We start from the raw sequence: 21,131 nt of genomic DNA on the forward strand, positions 1-21,131 counted from the left end.
AAAACCCATAATTCCTCGGAGTAACGCCACAATAATGGCACGCCAAACAGAACACGACTCCCAAACCCTAGCTCGAAGGAGTAGGGACTTATTAAACCTAAACTAACCAAACAAAAAACCCTAAATAAAACCAAACAAAAAACCTTAATTAGACCCAAATGACAACAAGGCCCAAAGACAGGGACTCGGCCCATACACCACTTCCCCCATCAGCAATCAAGCACTGCAGATACCCCTTCCCGCCGCCGGCAAACACCATCGTCATCCCCCCACTGCCTCGTCGCTCCCTGACACCGCCGCACCACTGTGCCCAGTTGCAAACAGGATCTACATCCTGCTGACAACCACAACCAGATCCCAACGCACGACAGAAACAGATCCCTACGGGGATCCCCTCTGCCGCGATCTACCCACCTCCGCCACAATCCATCCCTCATATTCGATGACGCCATGTCCCACCGCCGGAAAGAAACAAGCCACCGCAATACCTCAGCCGTGGTCGCCCCTAAACCCAGAAGGACAGATCGAGGACGATCTGCCCAACCCGATTTCAAGAACCCACCCTCCTCCCCTGGACCGCATCTCTACACTGAGGGCCTGCCACTAATCAGCAACGACATCCCCTCCCGGGTCGGAACGCGGCGGCAGAATCACCGGCAGCGTTCGACCGGGAGAGAACAAAACTCTGGGATTTTCCTTTTTCTCCGCGCGTGAGGCGCGTTCTCTCTAAAATATATTCCCGGGTAACCAGAAAATAGACTACTGACGTTAAAGAAATCTAAAACTAGTTGTTTAATTTCCAGTGTATCTGGGTAAATTATATTTTGGGTTGCCTAGTTTATTAATCATGGTGGCTATAATTATGCATTTATCTCATTCCTCTCTCTGTGGGCTTTGCAGAAAATCACTACCTTTTCTAATTGGATTTTGCAAATATAAGAACAAATATTTGATTTGTGTTCAACGAGTATGTTCCCTTGATGGTTTACCCATATCATTTAAAGTACTCAGATCTTGTTCTTTAACAGAACAGAAGAACGATCTGATATCGTGATTGTAGAACGATGATCCGTGAGACATCGACCAAGACCAAGTCGAACGAGACCCAGCACCGTCAGCTATTTGAACTTATCACTGACAACCCAGAAGGCCAGACCCGACGCTCAAGAGCCATCTCCAACCAGAGCTCGCCGCTTGACTCATCGAGCATCGAACCAGATTTCAATTCCAGCATTGAACACGTAGTCGACAGCGCCAGAGTGCTTTTTGATTTCTCGTTGCAAATATTCAATCACTCATCGATCAATGATACAGCGAGAGAAATTGATCTTGAAGTTTTGGGCTTGCTTGGAACAGAAAGGTACAAGTGGGTTTGATGGAATTGGTCGGTTCAGTTGAGTTTTTGGGTGATTAATTGACGCCGGCATGGAGAGAATTTGGGGTGAGACGAGAGAGAGGAGAAGGAAGATCTTTGACTTCCCGTATTGGCTTTTGTGCCTAGACTCAATAACGACAGTGATAGCAGCAGACTCAAATATGCCCTCATTGTTTTTACCATGACGGGTTACTTTTTACTGTTAACGGCTGTTTGTGTGTTTTTTCGGTATATCACAACAAATGAGTGGACCAGAATGCGCCACCTCAACAAAGGGGTAAAATTGTCCCAAGCTGTAACTTACAGCCGTTGTATTCCAGCCTCCTCCGCTATCAAATTACCAAATGCCCCTTCCTTTATTTCTGTTTCCCACACAACAGGGGGGTGTTTTTTATAGGGCTATTTCCCTTTTGCCCAGAAATCTAACGTATTATGCCCATTTGCACAAGTAATAAGGTATCTTACTATTCTCTTAGGAAAAGACTAAAAGAGACAGTATCCTATAGGATCATATGTTTCTGATTCAACTGTTAACCTTAGAAATTTCTTTTTAAGCTTTCTGAAAAAAAACAAATCTAGCCTTCAACATGCCTAAGTTTTTCACCTAACGGCTCCCTGCCTAGCGGTTACTTTAACAGGCGGAATCACTGCTGCTTGTCTTAATCATGAGCAAAAATTTGGTTTCGTTCAAATAACAGGAGAAATCAAAACTTCAGATCAAAGTAGGATTCACGTATGAAAGAGAGAGGTTTCAACAGGATGCATGAAAGAAACTTAAAGATAATGATAGCTAGATAGTGATAGCTAATGTTAATTGGATAAAACAGATGGGCATCTGATATTATTAATTCAAATAGAATACATGCATAAAGTTCAGAGCCTCAGTCTCAGGTAAACAGTCAAGACTGTTTAGTTATCCATAAGACTAAGTAGAGTACTTACTTGAAATAAAAAGCACACTGATTCACACTGTGAAAAGAAAAGCACACTGCAACTATCACTACCAGAAAAAAGGTCTTTTACGGCCCACAATGTGCGCCGTAAATGACCTTTTACGGCCCACAAATGTAAGCCGTAAATGGACATGCCGTAAAAGACAATTATTATTTACGGCGCGCATGAAATGCGCTGTAAATGAGTCACAATGTGCGTCGTAAATGAGTCAAAAGTGTGCCGTAAAAGAGGAGTACATTTACAGCACACATACCGTGCACGCCGTAAATGAGTCAAATGTGTGCCGTAAAAGAGGTTACATTTACGGCACACATACCATGCACGCCGTAAATGAGGGTTGAAAAAATTAAAAAAAAAAAACAAAAATCCACAATTATATATTATTTCATATTTCTATATTTTTGTTGTTAAATAAATTTCATTTATATAATTATTTTACATCATACAAAATTTGCTTACAAGCAAAGAAAAATAACCTTCACTACTACTTTACATCCATTTTCTACACTACTTTACATTCATTCGCTCATCCACTCTGCAAGATAATCATACACTATACCAGCTGAAGTTATTTGAATTACCCTCTTCCCATTGAATAACTTGTGTCTTGCAGTCAACAATACCAATGGGAGCTGGCAAAAGATGCTCCAAGTCCAGCATTCTTTAAGACCCCAAAAAAAACATATGTGATCCCCGTTAATTATCAACTTCATTGATAGAGCTCAACATATATGTGGAATATCACATAACAGTACTCCTCCTATCATTCTGTATAACAGCTACAAAAATCCTATTAAAGACTTATGAATTGCATATCCAATATCAATTTTCAAAATAGAATGCAAACCAACTTCTAAGCTTCAAAAAACTAATTCAAAGGCTATAAAGAATAGTGATAAGAAAGCAAGCAAATTGACTTTGTAATACAGGGAAGTAGACTAACTTGTAACCCAAGCTGTGATTGGGCTATAATTGGCACAATTGCCATTGCAGGTTCAACACTCTGTGAGAATTTGGTTTCTATTCGGGTCTAAAGTGCAGAACCACCATTCTAAGATGCTTCACTTGCATTGGGATACAAAATTCTTGGTAAAAATATCTGAATCCAAAGTCACAGCTACTATGCTCATTGGCATTGGTTGAGCCAACAGCCCTTGCATTACTGTCAGTTTGGAGAACTTCCCAGACTTCATTCATGTTTTTCACATGCCTCAACAAGTCCTGGAACATGATGTCTCCCTTCTCCAGCTTGTCTAATTTCAAGCCTACAAGACACTGCAGTATTGTTAGATACCATTATCTTGGAATTCTCCTCACTTGTATCCTTCATAGCACTGAAAGACGTGGCTCATCAAGAGTACCCAACATATTGGTGAATTGTTAGAAATGAAAATATAGCAACAAGTACGGAGAAAACATGGATATCACATATAACTCTATCTTCACATTTTAAAAGGAGAGTTATATTAAAGTAACAGAAAAGATTTCAACTTTGAGATACAGAAATGAGAGGCCATGGTGCTATTCTAACTGCCAGCTAAACAAGTGGGAATTCATGAAAAGTAGATTATGCAATGTCTGAATAGGTAAATGACTTTCCATCTAAACAAGGAGATAAGAGAACCCATATATCAAGAAACATACAAGATTATAACCATATAGTAAGATACAAGCAAGATCATATAGAACTTTCAACATATTCATGAAGGGGGAAAAATATGAGAAATGTTTAAGGATCTCTTGGACCTTTTGGCAGCTGCTCCCGGCTGATTCCCTGGAACAAGTAGATCTCGTATTTGCTCGTTGTACACTTCTACAACACTAACAGATACATCATATCTATGCAACTTTTCTCGCTATTTTAGTATAAGAAACAGTTGCTCAAGAGTCCTAAAATTGACTCCCCGAGCTTCTTCCGTTCCCTCCATTGTAAAGGTTTTTCCACTTTCAGTCTGCCCATAAGCAAATATGCAGACATTGTACCCATCTAGAACTGAGGTTGCAAATGGAGCTGTGTCTTCGAAGACATCAGCTAATATGACAAACAAAAAGGATGTCTGTTATTCAAAGGTGTTTTTTGTACTTCAGTAGATAACCAACAGAAGACTTGCATCATATGCATGTACCTTGGTCTGCTTGAGGGCCGAAAACTGCATCAAACTTAAAGGTCCTTCTTGTAACCCCATTTGACTTGACAGCAAGCTCACCTTCTTTCTTAGATTCAAAGTCAATAGCCATTGAAGCTCCTGCTGAAACTTCCTCAGTGTTTAGAGGCCTACACCTGCAAAAGACCCTTATGTTTCCTACAAGAGAGCAAAACTGATGTCAGAAACCCTCTCCAGAATCACAACCGATTGGACCTCTATAAAACAACATACACCTAACCTTTCAACTCTAACACCTTGTTGTAGAGTTCTTTACGTTCTTTGGCCCCTTCGATAAACTTTGTCTTCAGATCATTATGCAAACTTACATGTTGATTTACTGTTGGATTAAAACATAGGATCAAAAAAGGAAAAACAGATATTATATCTCAAAAGATTGGCATTGTCAACTTACAGCGTTGGCACCTCAGGCTTTTGGTTGATCAGAAGTTTCCAGCTGCTCTATCCGTCCAACTTTATACCTTAACAGCTGATGTAACAAAGAATAAGTCAATTATGATGTATTAATATATTAATCTAGGAGGTGAGACTCTTCCTGAAACAAAGGATGCAGAGGATGATCAAGTTAATAAGGGCAGTCAATCACATACCCACGGACAACCAACTTTTGAACATGTCATTAGGCATCAACTCAACTTCAGGACCACAAATTCAACCAAAATATCAGCAAGATTTACACCAATTAACAAATAAACCCATAGCACACGCACATTCAACAGCGCAAGATTCCATGTTTAAGCTTCCATATTGCTAAACTATAAGCTTAAACTACAATCCCAATTAAACTATAATTTAAGAAAGATGAGAAACTGGAAACCTGATTATCCATGTCCGGGAAAACGGCCCTGAGCTGGTCGATCAAGCACGAAGCAGTAAACGACGTCGTCAGAGGGGAGAAGCGTAATGGAGAAGAAGAAGAAGAAGAAGAAAAGCGAATTGACGCGGAGGAGGAAGCGGCGGCTGATTGGCGCTTGGCTTTGGCTCCTAATTTCACGAGACTGACAGTAGCAGCTGCGATGGTGGCGATCTAAGGGCTCTGCGACGACCCTGATATACTTCTCTGCTGCTCCATTCAACCCAATTGCAATTAAGATCAGCCCAAACTCAAAATGGCAAACAAATTCATAAAATCATGGCCAAATTGCGGAAGGGAGAGTTGTAGATTGTAATTACTAATTACCGTGACAGACGCGAGCTTTGGGATCGAGGCCAAACCTTTGAAGGGCTCGATGATGAACTGCTTCTTGCCGGGCTGAGGGGGCTGGGCCTTTTGCGGGACAGATTATAGGGCTGGGCACGGTGGCCGTCGTCATAGTTTTCCGAGTAGTGGTGGCGGCGTTGGGAGAGCCAGAGGCCGTACATATCAGCGCAGAGAGATCAGATCCAGTTTACGATGATGGGCTCGCCCTTCCTTGTATGGCCGCCCTCCCGAACACCTGACGCTCTGATCTAATCTTGTTTAGAATAAGAAAAGAGAACGAGAGAGATGAGAGGTAACTGGGAATTTGGGCGACGATGAAGATAAGAAGAGAAAGTAAGAGATGAGAGAGCCATAGAGATATAAGAATTATGGAGAGGGAAATTAGAATTTGAGCCGAAAATATTAGCGGGCTCTTATGACATTCACGGCGCTCATCAAAGCAAGCCGTAAAAGATTATTTTATAAACATGATACTTACGGCGCAAATAAAAAACACGTCGTAAAAGATCAAAAAATAAGTCTTTTACAGCTCACAAAAACAGCACGTCGTAAATATACTTACACATTTACGGCATACATGAAAAACACGCCGTAAAAGACAAAAAAGAGAAGTCTTTTACGGCGCACAAAAAAACACGCCGTAAATGACCATCTTTTACGGCGCACACGATATGCACGCCGTAATTTGCGCGTCGTAAAAGACAAGTTTTCTAGTAGTGTATGGCTTTCTTACTTCTTGAGTGAAGACTCTTCTACTCAATTTTCTGATGCCTTACAAATGAAACTAAAGCTCTTTATATAGAGAGCGGAACTCAAACTAGAATTCAAAACATAACAATGTATAGGATAACTTCGTGATCTTCTGCTTTTCTGAGTGCTCCTGATGATGGAGGGAAAAGCAAAAGCATTTGGGTGAAATGTTTTTCACCTTCTTCTTTTCTGAAAAGCAAAAGTATCTTTTTTGAAAAAGGGAACAGTTGCTTTTTTGTTTTGGTGCCTTTTTCTTTCACCAGCTGCTACATGTTGTCATCAGTCTCTGAGTGGTGGCCAAAGACAAATGAGTTGTTGTCTGTTTGTGCCATCCTTACTGTTGTAGCATTATCTTCTACGTCTGTGTCGACATACATCTTGTAGTGGTTGTTGTTTTCAAGTTTGTCCATCCACTGCATGCATGCCATTGTTGAGTCTATCTCTTTTCTGGTGAGAGATAGGAATAGGTCACTGCTGACTACGTCAGGATGATCGTAAGCAGTGATAATAATCTTCTCTCCTGCTGCCAGGAAGGTATTGCTGAGGTCTTCAGAGATGATCTTCTTTATGTATTCCAGAGCAATGGCTTTCATCCATGGGATGCTAGAGTTTGGTTGGCCATTATACCCAACACAGGCAGGTTGCAGATATTGTCTTGGAATAATTCTCACATAGTGATATGGAGCAATATATTCAACCTCACCATTTGCTTGCTGTATCCATTCTGGAGGAGTGGATCTAAACTTCAGACGAAGCGTACAGTCTGTTTTTCTAACATTCTTGACTGTATTGACGATGATGGGGGGCAAGCCTTTTAGATCATCATTAGTTTTGGTCCACAGATTATGGACAAAACCATTTTCAACAAGCCAAAGCTTGTGTTCTTGTGGATGTTCACTTTGAACATTTACCAGGTATCTTCCAACATATGGTCCCGCTATGATGAAGAGGGTTGGAGGAACAAGGTCTTCTGAATTGTGTCTTCCTATTAGATGGTGGAATTTATGCCAGTCTGCTTCAGTGAGCGCCATGATAGGGACCCTAGCACATTCAGGATCTTCTAGGAAGTGAATTTTTTCTTTCTTGACAGCACTCTGCTGTAATTCTTCGAACTGTGGTCTTGCATTTTCATAAAGTTCTTCAGCTAATGCAAAGAGAGCTGGAAACATCAGACCACTGCTTCTTTCTTGAAAGGCAAATAAAAGGTTATCCAGAATTGCCTTCTGGTGGTAAGCAAGTCTCCTGCCAGTTCTGAACACAGGAGTATCAAAGGTTCGAAGTTCATAATTGAAGACATTTATTACTCCAGTTGGAGTAGGTTTGCTTTTTGGCAAAGCAACAGCCGTCAACGGTCTTGATGAGCCTTTACCGTCTGCCGTTTGAGACGGGCTAGTCAATCCTTTACCCTGGGATTGATCAGTTGTGGCTAAGCCTCTTGGACTTAGCAGGAATCTCTTGAGGATTTTTTTCTTTGGGATCCTCATTGGTTTCATGTTCTTTCCCAGCTCTTCTGCTTCTGGGATTGCGACCTTCGTCGTCGTCATCATTTCTTTTGTTGAACATGGCTAATTCTCTTGTTAAGGCGTCTGGAAGATAGTTTTTGTTTCCTGCAATTAATTCAACAACATAATCATATTGGTTAAGGAATAATTGCCAGTTAGCTAGTCTTCCTCTATCAGCAGCTTTATCAAGTTTGAAGTTTTTGAAATTCTTTACTCTGGCACAATCGGTGCGAACAGTAAAGGGTTTTCCAAGGAAAGCTGGAGAATTCAAAATTGTTTTCTTAACCGCCAAAATTTCTTTTTCCCCTGTGGGATAATTCAGTTCTGCAGGGCTGAACTTGCCACTATAAAATTTACAGATCTTTTCAATGTTAGTTCCAGGCGCTTTTTCCAGAACCACACCGGACCAGTAAGTATCACTCGCATCTATTTGGAGGATAATCTCATCATTCTCTTCTGGTTGTTGAAGAGGAGGGAGGTTTTTGCAGAGATTTTTTATCTGCTTCACCGTTTTTTCATCATCTTCTGTGAAGTTCCACTTTCTTTTGGAACTCGTTTTTGGAGATAACATTGCTGTTAACCCCGATATTTTAGGGATAAAATCTCTCCCATAATTAATGACACCAAGGAATCTCTCTAGACTCTTAGCATCAGGAATCTTGTCTGGGAACTTCCAGATCTTCTCAAGGATATGAGGTTGGAGTTTTATTACTCCATTTTTAATATTTATTCCTAGGAAATCAACTTCATCAAGGATAAAGAAGATTTTCTTTTCACCTAGGATGATTCCATGCTGAACTATCAGCTTTACAACCTCATGGAGGTGTTTCATATGTTCTTCTCTGTTTTTGGAGAAGACCAGAATGTCATCTATGTAGACGACGCAAAACTCCGCAACATGTTTGAAGATATTATCCATTTTTCTCTGGAAGATTGAGGGAGCTTGCTTTAAACCAAAAGGCATTACTAACCATTCGTAATGTCCTTGTGGTGTTCCAAATGCAGTGAGAGGTACACTCTCAGGATGCATTTTGACCTGCCAGAAACCCGACTTTGCACCGAATTTCGAAAAGACTTTGGCTCCTCTGAGCTGATTGATCAGTACTCTTACTTGAGCAATTTGATAACCGTCTTTGACAGTCTTCTTGTTGACATCTCTATAGTCAATCACCATTCTAGCTTTTCCTCTTAGAGTTTCTGCATGATTTCTTACGTAGAAGGCTGGAGCATGATGAGGGCTAGAGGAAGGTTGAATTAATCTCTTGTTCAGGAGATCTTCAATATCTTTTCTGAATTCTTTTTGGTCTTCCTCTTTGTACTGAGGAATGGCTTTGACATGACAGATAGCATTCATGTCATGTAATCTTAATTCACAGACCACTGGGTCTTTTTCCCAAAACTTCTGAGGGTCTACATCTATGTTTTGCTCGAGTAGTTTCTTGATTTTCTCAAGAGTGGGAATTTTCTGAGACTCAAGCTTATTCTGAAAGTGCTTGAGGTTGTGCTCATGGATGAAACTAGCTTCTTCTTCTTCACTAGTTTCTTCTTCTTCTTCTTCAGAAGATTCTTCAACAAGTAGTTCTTCTTGTTGCTTGATTTGGAGTATGGGTTCAAATTTGGGTTTGTAGGGGGTAAGATCACCACTATTCGGTTGCGATCTCTGATATTGGGTAGTAAAGTTTGGACCTACAATACTTTTGGCCTGAGTAAGCCTATCTGCCCAGAACACCCGTTCTCCTTTTCTGAAGCCTATTGCTTCTTCATCCTGAATAAATCTCTGTTGGAGAATGAAATCATTACCCAACAAAAAATCTGCGCCTTGGCCTTCAGATTGTTAGACATTGTGGATGATAAATGTTCCTCCACCAATGGTGATGTGAACATTTTTTGCTACTTTATTCATGGTGAGATGGCTTCCATCAAAAGTAACACCAATAGCTGTTTTCTTTTCTTCTTTCCAGAGTTTTTCTGGAATTGCAAATTTTTTTGCAACTGTAAATCCTGATCCATTGTCTACAAAGGCATGTAGATGATATTTTTTGTGATCAGGGAATTTTAGTCCAATCTCTATGTAGTTGCTGTATCTACTTGTAGAGACGACTTTTGATTGCTGAAGCTCATTTTCTTGAGCCTGTTCCTTTGGAATGAATGGTTTACATTCTTCTGGAACAATTTCTGGTGGTTCAACCAGTTCAAAATTTAAATTTTCATCGGTTTTTTCTTCTTCGATGATTTCTTCCTTTATTTTTGAGGAAGATGGTTTTATAATTTCTTGGAACAAAGTTTCTACTTCTTTCTCTTTTTGTTCAGAGAAATATTCTTCATATTCTTGTTCAACCAGTTGGCTGACAAGACCATTCTTGGTTTTTCTTCTTGCTTCAGCTATGAAGCATTCTTTGTGATAAGTCTTTTTTGACTCTTCACAAAACATAGGGAGACCATTCTTTTCGTGACATAAGCAGTAGTCACAAACGAATGTACCAGGGTTCACCTGATAAGAAGACATTAAAGCTTCTGTCTTACTTTCTTCCCAGTTTTTGATTTTTAAAACATTCATTTGTCTGGATTCGAAGTACTCTACTTCAGAATCTGTCTCAGACTCAGATGAATCTTCTTCTTCAGACCAGGCAGAATAAACTGACCTGTCGTCTTCTTCATCATCAGAATAGGCTATTTCGTAGCCTTTCATGTTGGCAGTTTCTACTATATGCTCATATTCTTCAAAGAGAGCTTTAGTAGATCTTTTACCCTTTTCCGGGCATTCATTGGCATAGTGCCCTTCAGCTTTACATAACCAACATCTGCAAGCTTTCTTGCTTGGTTGTTTATGTTGATGAGTATTCTTCTTTTTCTTGAAGAATTTGTTTTTTGGATCTTCATCCTGTTGTTTCTTGTAATTGGAACTTTTCTTGAATTTCCAATCTTTTCTTTGATTACTCTTTTTGAATTTTTTAGAGTAATATTTTCCTTTCTTCTTTCTGTGGAACTTGGATTCATGACATCCCCAGTTGGTTGGCATGTCTAATATTCCATAACAGAAATTTTCAACTCCTTTGAGTTGTTTCTTAGCCATCTTTGCTCTAAGATTGGCTTTGCATTGTTCTTTCAGTAATTGCCGGATTCTATCGGCAATTCCTCCAACTGAAAATCTTTCAATTGGTTTTTCTGCTATGCTTTCTCGCACAGCTGTTCTCCATGGTTCAGGGAGTTTCCTGTGCAACAGGTTGACTAGATCAGTGCTTTCTAGTTCACCAATTGTACAGTAATATTCTTGAAATTCATTCAAGTATTCTTCAAAATATCTCATGTCACAAATTTTGAGAGCATAGATATTTGATTTGGCAGTTTCTCTGGCCTTTTCACTCATATTTGCAGAATCTCCACAGAACTGATCGTACAGGGGTACTGCAAAATCATACGGAGATTTTGAAGCTTTGATATCTTCCAGCCATTCTTTTCCTCTGGCTGTTTCTTTGAAAGAGAAATAATATTTCTTAGCTACTCCTGTGAGAGTAGTTTCAAAGTACATCTAAAGATCAGGAGCTTCGAATTTTCCAAAGGTGAGAGCAGATGCCATCATCAGGCTATCTACCCATTGGTCAAGAGTTTTTCTCTTGTCTAGAGTTTTATCCAAATCTAACCAGATACCAAAATTGGTAATTGGTACTCTGGGTATCTTGTCCTATGGGACAAATCTTTGAGAATTTCTTTCTCCATCTGCTCGTAGGGGCCTTCTGTATAGGGAGTTTCACCTTTCCTTTTTCTCTGGTGATGGAAGTTTTGGAGCTTTCTCCTTCTTCCATTTCAACATCCTGGTAGGGAAGGAGCTTTCTTTCCTTTCCTGGAGTGAAATTTTTCATTTCCTCGATTAGTTTTTCTAATCTTTCTGGGTTTTCACAGAATTCTGCTTCTTCATAAAGATCATAGAGCTTTTGTGCTCCAAGCATATTAACTGGTCTGTTTAGATCAGCTTCTAGGTCTTCTTCAGTAATTGGCTCTTCAATAGTGGGTTTTGTGCCACTAGTACTAGCTTCTCTAGTGCTATAGTTTCTTCTGAGAAGATTTTTGTTTATCCTGATATTCTCAGGACAGACATCACTTTTTCTGTGATTGTCAAAATTTAGACTGATTTCTCCAGTCTTTCTGCTTTCATAAATTTTAGCTTTTGCACTTTCTGCTGGTAGCTTCGGACCAGATAATTTCCATTCAATAGGAAACGTTACTTCATTCCAAGTAACCTTGTGGATCTGTTGTGAATGGTTCTTTTGGCTGGTGAGGAATCCAGTAGTAAGACCAGGGATGTTTGATATCCTTGTCTTTGGCTCTACTGTGGTACTCATCAGTTTATAGTATATCCTGTATACTATTGCCAATTCTTGCATATCGTTTTTCATAGATATGCCATCTGTCTTGACTCTCAGTCGTAGACAGTGAGCTGCATCTTTCAAGCTGGTTGAGAAGTTGGGGAAGCAATTGAAATATGTCACCTGGTTGCACAGAGATGCTTCAAGGGTTCCCAAAAGACTAGCTTGAAAATCTTCCAGTCTATTGTCTTGTAAGACACATAGAACTGAACAGTTTATGCCTTCTCGAGCTAAAAGTTTTATGCCTACTTGGACTGCTCCAATATGCATAAATTGATAATTTTTTGCTTTTGCTCTGGCAACTTCAGCAGGAGTGATCAGTAAAAGATCTGTTTCTCCTGTTGTAGAGGGGGTTGTAAATTCCAGTAATTTGAAATGATGGCTATCCATCAGGTCAAATGTTCCCCTTTTGTATATTTGTTTGAAATCTAGTTTTGGGATTGAGGCGTTTTTTACCTCATGCTCGATTTCATTGTATTCAAATTCTTCAGCATTTAGGAGTTGTACTCCTTTCTTTTTCCCGAAGATGCTCATCATGTTAACATCTCGAGTTTCTTTCGGCTTTTCATACCGAATACTAGTAGAACTAGTTGAGGGATCCAGAAAAATCAAGTTTGGAACAGGATTCTCTGGTATTTCTAATGGTTTGAATCCATTAGCTTTTTTTTTTTACTGTAGGCACTTTCTTGTCCTTCAGTATAGTTTTCATAGAATCCAGCGTTTTTTGCTGTTCATTGATTTTTCTACTAACACTTGTTAGCTTTTCTTCTTCCGTTTTTGGAAGTCCTTTGATATAATCCAGTTTGTTTTCTAGTTTTTCTAACTGGTGGATTATAACAGGAATTTGTTCTAGATGATCTTGACATATAGATATTTCTTTCTGCAGGATCTGATATTTTTCATCAGAAGATTTTAATAGAGAATTCAGTCTCTCTATTATTAAATCAGACATTGTCCCCATCGGGGATTCCCCTGCTGAGCTATTTTACAAGCTCTGATACCAGTGATTTGCGGATCTAACCAATGCTCAGGTAATCAAGAGGTTTTTGTTCCTCTCCCAGAATATATAAAAGATTTTCAATCTCTTCTTCTAATTTATAAATTCTGATTTGAAGTCTATAGATAATATCCCAGTAGTGGGGAGTTTCTCTATTAAGACTTTCTCTATATTTTTTCAATTTTCTCAATTTTTCTTTTTCTTTATGTAATTCTTTGCTTGTATTTCTGCAGATAGCATTTAACTCAAGTCTGTCGACAATCGAAATAATGAATAGTAACACGGACTGTTCACCTTTGAACTAGAGGATGAATTTTAGCGATTGTATTTATTTAAACAAATAATTTCAAGATGGACCCACCACGTTTCATCAAAACAGAAAAGTAATATGATAAGAATTCTTAAATAGACAGATAGAGAAGGATGAAGGGTATTGACGGTATAGGTTTTAGAGAAGATGGGTATGTGAGAATAAAAGGAACAAAGACTTGGGTAAAGGAGAAGAAAAATAATACACTGAGGTGTATGGGAAGTATTTTGTCAGAAATGGGGTGTATGAGCATTAACCCTTATATTTTCCAACGCGGGTCAATACCTGCGTTCTCTCTCTCTCTTTCGCCCCTCGTTCGCCATCCCCTGATGTCATCCAACGCATCATCCACCCTCCACTTAAACCGCACGCCCATTCTGGACCGTCGATTTCCGCTACGCGGTCTACCCACCCTATTTATTGTTCCCCATTCCTTTCACTCCATTCGCATTGAAAGCAGGAAGCTCCAATACGACGTCGTTGCGACCAAGGCCGTGCCTTCTAAATCCCCCACCACCTCCCGCACTAGCGGAACTGACAAGAACAACAACAACAACAGCCTCAACCTTTCCGAAACGACAAGGAACAACAACAACATGGGAAGCGAGGGTTGTGCTGATTCGAGGAAACCCAGGTTTCTTTGCCTTCATGGGTTTCGAACCAGCGGTGTGATCATGAAGACCCAACTGGGTAAATGGCCGGAGTCGGTGCTCAAGAATTTCGACCTGGACTTTCTCGATGGGCCTTTCCCGGCCCAAGGTAAATCCGAAGTCGAGGGCATTTTCGATCCTCCTTATCACGAGTGGTTCCAATTCAGCAAGGTCAGCAAAAAAAAACACAAATCAATCTTTGTCGTTTTATAATTTTGTTGGGTAAATTTTGACGGTTTGTTTATTTATTTAGTTACCCTTATTTTACAGGATTTTTCTGAGTACACGAACTTTGACGAGTGTCTTGAATTCATTGAAGATTACATGATCAAGAATGGACCCTTTGATGGGCTACTTGGCTTTTCCCAGGTATTTTTCCTACTTTTAGCGCTTTATTCTCTTCCTGGGTTCCTCAAGAAATGAAAAACTACACAATTTATAAATAATTATTAGCTTAATGTTTAGTCTTCTACAATTTCTTCGTCTTTCTGATATTAAATTTCATTTCTTCTGATAGAAAATTGACTGGTTGTATATGAATAATGCAGGGGGCAATACTGTCAGCGGCACTGCCGGGTCTACAAGCAAAGGTAATTAACAATGACCAAAAGAAAAAGAAAAGTTTCCAAAACTATATCAGTATATTGTGACAGTGATATTGATAGGTATTTTGTTGTTTGTTATGGTTAATTTGACGAGTTGTTTGACTTGTTACTGTAGGGTTTGGCATTGACCAAAGTACCTAAAATTAAATTCCTCATAATAATTGGGGGCGCAAAATTCAAGCCAGCAACCTTGGCTGAAAATGCTTATTCATCTCCTATTCAAATTCCGTCTCTTCACTTTTTAGGTAATTTCTGTTTCTTTTGTCTGGTCGACTTTCAATGCACAAATTGCTGAACCATAGATCCTAAATCATCTATTGTGTCAATGGTTGTAACCAACTCTTTTCATGCCGAATTATAAAGTATACATGCTCCAATTACGCGAGTTATATTTCAAATAAGTAAAACCTAGTTTGATGTGAGTGTCAAGTTTTCTTTCAGTAGCAACAACAATTTAGCATGAGAACCCACTTTTCTATTGAAATTTTTAGCATGAGAAACCATGTAACTATGTAAGGGCTAATATGCAGCTCTTTTTGTTCTTTTTTCTTTTTGACTGTCTTGGAAAAAAAAAAAGCTCATCATCACTACTCTTAACAATTCGCAATTTGACACGTGCAAAAAATCATTTCATTAATTACTTAATTAGTCGTCCTGTGCATATGAAACTGAGTCAGCTATCTGTACACTATGCCTGGTATCGAAATTCTTCGTAACCATACCAGCTTAATCTCTCCGTTTACTGGTTTTGACAAAACTGTCTAAATATTTGCAGGAGAAACAGACTTCTTGAAGCCATATGGACTCCAACTGCTCGAAAACTGTGTAGATCCTACCGTGATTCATCATCCCAAGGGCCACACGATACCACGACTCGACGAAAAGGGTTTAGAGACCATCATGAGCTTCATTGAGACAATTCAGAAGAAGTTGGACGAGAAGGAGGAGCAACAGTAACGATGAAACTTAAGAAAATACACAAATAACTTGCACAACATTCTGGCCATGTGCCCCTATTTTGGGTTTGTTGAGGTGTATCCGATTTGTATTCTGTTGGCGCTATTTTAAGCCGTATTCTTTGCATGTTGTTGTTCAGTCGAACTTAATAAGAAAAATCTGTATGTGCCTAGAAAGTTTTCCATAGTAAAAGAAAGAAAAAGAACATAGATATGTCATGTATATTGAATGTCGCGACGTACACCAAAAGGGTCTTAGGCGTCAAGATGTTTAGGACATTGGTTTCATTTTTTTGCAGTGTAGGATTAGAGAGTTTTTTCAATTCTGCATTTTCTTTTTCAGCAGTTCCTTTAGAATTTTAATTTTCAAGTATGGATTTCTGTTTAGTTTGTGCAAGGAAATGAAACTAAATTATATTAAAATTTCATTTATATCCTCCTGTATTATAATATAGAATTACACAAACCTCATAAACTTTTTGAATAAAATTGTCAATATTGGTGTGAAAAATTTCGGGAGAGAGACTACCCAACATATAATCTCCCACCTTCAATCTTCGAGAAACCCTAGACGCATCCATCTTGCAATTGATCATGGGGAGAAGGGACCTGCAAAACAGAAAAACACTCCGACGCCCAAGTAAATATCAATTTGAGAAGAATATAAAATTAAAGAAATTGGATTGATACTTATTACTGTTGTTACCCATTCTCCTCCTCCCTAATTCCTCCACAAGCTTGAGGATTTAGAGCAACTCCAACAGCTTCCCTATAATTTCTGTATTATAAGGAAGTAAAAGTCAATGCTTTAGCCTATTTTTCTTTTCCAATTCCAACAGATTCCTTATTTTGCAACAATCTCTAAAATCTCCATATTCTTCCTTAAAATTTTAGAGTTTGCTGTAAATATAGGGAATTTGGTTTTCTCTTTCCTCACTTTCCCTAAAATAGGGATAGTTATATGGAATCTGTTAGAGCAAAAGATGCTTATTTTTCCCTAAAGTAGAGAAAAATCAAAATATAGGGAATCTGTTGGAGTTGCTCTTATAGTCATTGATTGTTTTTTCTTGGCCCTTACTCCATGTTGTAGTGGGAGGAGTAGTGTTTGCACGTTCTCCACTACCCGATCATCTTTTACTGTATTTCACGTTAGCAAGTTGTTAGTCACTTTTGGGCTTTAATATGTGGACTTGGTTTAATGAGTAGGAGCCCAAAGCCAAAATTTTACACCCCACTGTCAATAATAATTTTCAACAAGTATAGAAATGTATTTATAATATGTAATTAATGCTAGGAAAGTAGAAGAGAAAATGAATCATTTGGAGGATGGGAGGATCCACTTTCCCTTATATTTTTCCTTCTCAAAGGAAAGTTGTTCATTTCCTTATGCACACCAAACATAGAAAAAAGAATACATTTTATTTCCCAAGTCCTTAAATCCGCGAACCAAACGAGGCCTAAAAATTATCGAACCTTTTGCCATGCCTAAATCGTCACCACTTTTATTTTTCTGTCTTTTCCAGCATGCATAAGATGTAGAATAATTCCAATTGTTAATGTTTCATTTAATTATTTGGTATTATGACTATTATCAGGTAGTTGCATGTCTTTTCACTATTGAATGTATATCAATACGTCGGGCAAATCATCATGGAAGTAGAGACTTGCCAGAATGCCAGTACAGCCCACGCGTTCCCATATATGCCTTTGCTAGCGGGTAGTTACAAATATGGAAGTAGATGATACGGGTATGAAAATGGGTAGTTAGACCATCTGCCATGGTAAGCAATAAACCCATATATAGCCTATCAACCTCTCCCACGGTAAGCCATTCCACATTTCCCAAATTTTTTTTTTGCCGTATGGTCCAACATCCAAGCCATATATGGCTTTCAATCTGGTAAGCCATATCATTTAATAAAATATTGTTTATTTCTTTTATTCCTCTTTTACCCCTCTTCATTCAACTGACAACATTTTTATTCCATTTGTGTCCTTTTTCCGTTTTAGTTACAATTTTCTTTTCTACTGAAATTTTATGTCTATAAATTTATCAATAATAAAAACTATACCATTGTGAAGTTCACCTTGAGATCTTTCATTTGAGCCTAATATTGAATATATTCAGACTAAATTATTGGCTTTGAATTAGCATGCATATGGCTTTGAATTAACATATGGCTTACCAATTATGGCTTATGGTGGGAGCTTCATGCAAGAGTGATCAAAGATTCTCTAGAATATTCCCATGTGATAAGCCAAATATGGCTATATAGATAGGGTACGGTGGTAGATGCTCTTACATGTAGTTTTCATATTATCTAGCAATATTATTATTAATTAATTATTAAGAGAAAATATTTTGTTACCTAAATAGAAAAAATGTCTCCCGATCAAGAAAAAAAAACCAAAATAACCTGAAATACTAAAAAAATTAAAACTCATAAAATGAATAGGGGTAATATAGTCAAATTATAAAATAAACAGAAAATAGAAAAAGAAATAAAGAATGGTGAAAGTGGGAACCATATAAATACATGGAAAAAGTCAAAAAACTGCCAACTTTTATGAAAAACTACTCACTCCCAGGTACGGACACAAGGGTGTGCTAAGGTATGCTGCAGCACACCCCAAGATTTTGGGGGAAAAAAATTAATATATGTATAGTTGTATACCGAAGTAGCTCCAGACTTTCGCTTCTGGACGTCCACAGAGCTAGTTTGGGGGGAAGAAAAGTCAACATATACATAATTAATATATGTATAATTAACACTCTTGAAAGAACCTTCTTGTTCCCACTGTTGTTCATCACCCATAGTTTTGGTTCTTCTATAATTAATATATCATTTTCTCTCTTTCTCTATCCTCTCTGTGCTCTCGTCCTCACAACCTTTTCACCCTTTCTCTGTTCTGCGTTTCTCAAGCTCAGAGCCTCAGACTCTCACCTCTCTCTACCAAGTCACTCTTATCTCCTCTCCTCAATAATCTGCTCTCATCTCTCAACCTTATTCAGGTATTAGTATTACACTTTAACTTCTCTTCTATAATGAAATTTTTTTACGAAATTAGAATGTAATTTAGGTTAGAATTTGAGTATTTCTAGATTTCTTGATGTAAGCAATCAAATCTATTGATTTCTAGAAAAAGATATTGAATTTGTATTATTAATACCAAATTGCTCATGATAGTGGCAATTTCTTTATTGTGTTGATTGTTTGAGAGTTAAGTTGATTATACTTTTGATTGGGTGTTTTTTAGCTTTTGAGCAAGTTAAATTTGTTTTCCCTTGTGGTGGGGAGGGATGTGGTGGCCTAGTGGGGTGCCCGGGTGTGCTCCTTGTATATTTGAGTTTGACTTAAGTTACAATGGCCAGCAACTTAAGATTTGTTGTTTTCATGTTTTCTTTTTTCTAGGTTTTGTTTTTAATGACAGATCAACCTCAAAATCCTAAGCCACGAAAAGTTCAGAATAAAGTAAATTCATATTTTCTGAAAAATGATGTTGTTATGGGTGATATTCCAAGTTCGGTTGTGGAAGAACCTTCTTGTTCTGTACGAGTTGAGTCTCATGAAATTGATGTTAATCACATTGAACGTGATCCGGGAAAACGCCCTGCAATCTCGTCATATCCTATTAATGAGCGTGATGAAGTTCAAAGAAAATATATGAGTTTTATGCTTCAGGTAACCGAAGAGCACAACTTAAGTAGTTGAATTTGTATTGACATTGAATATTTAACTTTGAATTGCTTCAATTTTCTATTGTTAGATTTGGGTGACAAAATGCATCTTGTGGATCATATTTTGACAAGTGTTATGCAATTGAGATATTCCATCAAAACAAAGTAAACTCTGCCAAATTTTTGAGAATAATTTTTCTTGCCAGCATAAGGTAAATTTAGCACACCTCAAATTTAATTCCTGGTTCCGTGCCTGCTCACTCCTATAAAAAAAACTTCCCACGTCTGGCGATGGTCTGGCCATCGGAGATTGGGGTGGGGTGGTTCGGAGTGTGTTGGATCTCGGTTTCTAGTGACGGCTACACGGGAAGGGGGTGCGCGGCAGAGGAAGGAGATTGGGGTGGAGTGTTTCCGAGTATGTTGGATCTCGGTTTCTGGCGACAGCTGCACGTGGAGGGGGTGCGCGGGAGACGGAGGAGATTGGTTGCGTTGCGGCGGTCCGTTTTCCCGATCTTGCAACTGGGTCGTTGACCTTTGATGGTCGGTATGGGGAGGGTGACAATAGGTGCCCCGCTTCTGGTGTTTCTGTTCCTCAAGGGTTTGGGCATTGAAATTTTGAGAGTGCGGTGGTAGGGGATGACTGCTGCTGGTTCTCTGTCGATAGCGGTCGAGGTCCGCAGTCATAGGTGGCGTGACGATCTAGGAGGTGGGAAGCTAGTGGCGGTGCTGCCTATGCAGTAATGGTTTTGGGCCGGATCAACAGTTTGGGCTCTCTTTGCCCTAATTCAGTTGTTGGGTTGTCCTGGGCCTAGTGGGTTTTGAGCCTAGGGGTTCTCTCTAGGTCCAAGATGTTCTATTTTTCATTTTAAAGTGATTAGTTATTTCTTTGTTTTCAGTTTACTAGTTGATTTAATAAGTTGCTACCAGTTTTTGGTAGGCCGCAGTGGGCTTGGTTTCGGTTTATGCACCTTGTGTGCCTTATCTTTTCTAGGTAGGCGGTGAGCTCCTTGCCTTGTAGTAGTAATGTGTCTGCTCTAGATAGGCGGCGAGTTCATTACTTGGTCAAATCGTCGCTGCCTCCTAGTGGCAGTGTGAAACTAAGCGTCATTGAAGTTATTTTCCAGTGGGAAAACTGTGCTATTTGTAATGATGCTTCATCGTAATAGAGTTATATTTCCGATATGTCACCACAATTGTAAAGCGAATGGAGTAGCCAGTAGAGCACTTTTCGCTAGTCGGTGCTTGTTAGAATACATTGTTTTAGTTGAGGCTCTTATTATTATCTCAGGAAATTCTCTCGATGCTTAAATGGGGTTTAGGCACCATGCCTCCCCCCCTTAATGTATTGTGCAATTTCATTAATCAAGACTTGATGGCAGCCGCACCGCTTTGAAATTAACGTGTGAAGTACGAGTTTTTGGTCACTTTTGGGTCGCATATCCACATCTCGACCATTAAGTTTTTAGGTACTAGTATATAGATCATCTCTACAAATTTTTAGCCAAAATGATGATCGTTAAGGCATTGATAACTGCCTTAAAGCTAGTACGGTTCAGGTTGACAGATTCAATCCGTCCATTGGTTTAAGCGAGTTAGATATCTTAACGTTCATCAATTTGGCTG

At 38.9% G+C, this 21,131-nt stretch overlaps 1 protein-coding gene and 2 long non-coding RNA genes across 3 annotated transcripts; 2 read left to right on the top strand and 1 right to left on the bottom strand.

Annotated features, from left to right (window-relative positions):
• Positions 1-2,930: 2,930 nt before the first annotated feature.
• Positions 2,931-5,805, bottom strand: LOC133741871 (uncharacterized). The gene is made up of 6 exons (XR_009862200.1): positions 5,675-5,805; positions 5,312-5,557; positions 4,889-4,963; positions 4,715-4,813; positions 4,076-4,632; positions 2,931-3,594 (listed from the first exon to the last, which is right to left on the bottom strand). It is a non-coding gene; the product is annotated as an uncharacterized LOC133741871 (long non-coding RNA).
• An 8,059-nt stretch (positions 5,806-13,864) lies between these two features.
• On the top strand, positions 13,865-16,261 carry LOC133745759 (uncharacterized). Its single transcript, XM_062173877.1, has 5 exons — positions 13,865-14,439; positions 14,539-14,637; positions 14,817-14,858; positions 14,989-15,118; positions 15,649-16,261. Exons 1-5 carry the CDS (start codon positions 13,948-13,950, stop codon positions 15,828-15,830), a joined length of 945 nt encoding a protein of 314 aa, XP_062029861.1. The 5' UTR covers positions 13,865-13,947; the 3' UTR covers positions 15,831-16,261.
• A 2,161-nt stretch (positions 16,262-18,422) lies between these two features.
• On the top strand, positions 18,423-20,389 carry LOC133746116 (uncharacterized). Its single transcript, XR_009863965.1, has 3 exons — positions 18,423-18,842; positions 19,243-19,512; positions 19,598-20,389. It is a non-coding gene; the product is annotated as an uncharacterized LOC133746116 (long non-coding RNA).
• Positions 20,390-21,131: the final 742 nt, after the last annotated feature.

The sequence above is a fragment of the Rosa rugosa genome, chromosome 4 (assembly GCF_958449725.1).
Source record: "Rosa rugosa chromosome 4, drRosRugo1.1, whole genome shotgun sequence".
Classification (NCBI taxonomy): Eukaryota; Viridiplantae; Streptophyta; class Magnoliopsida; order Rosales; family Rosaceae; genus Rosa; species Rosa rugosa.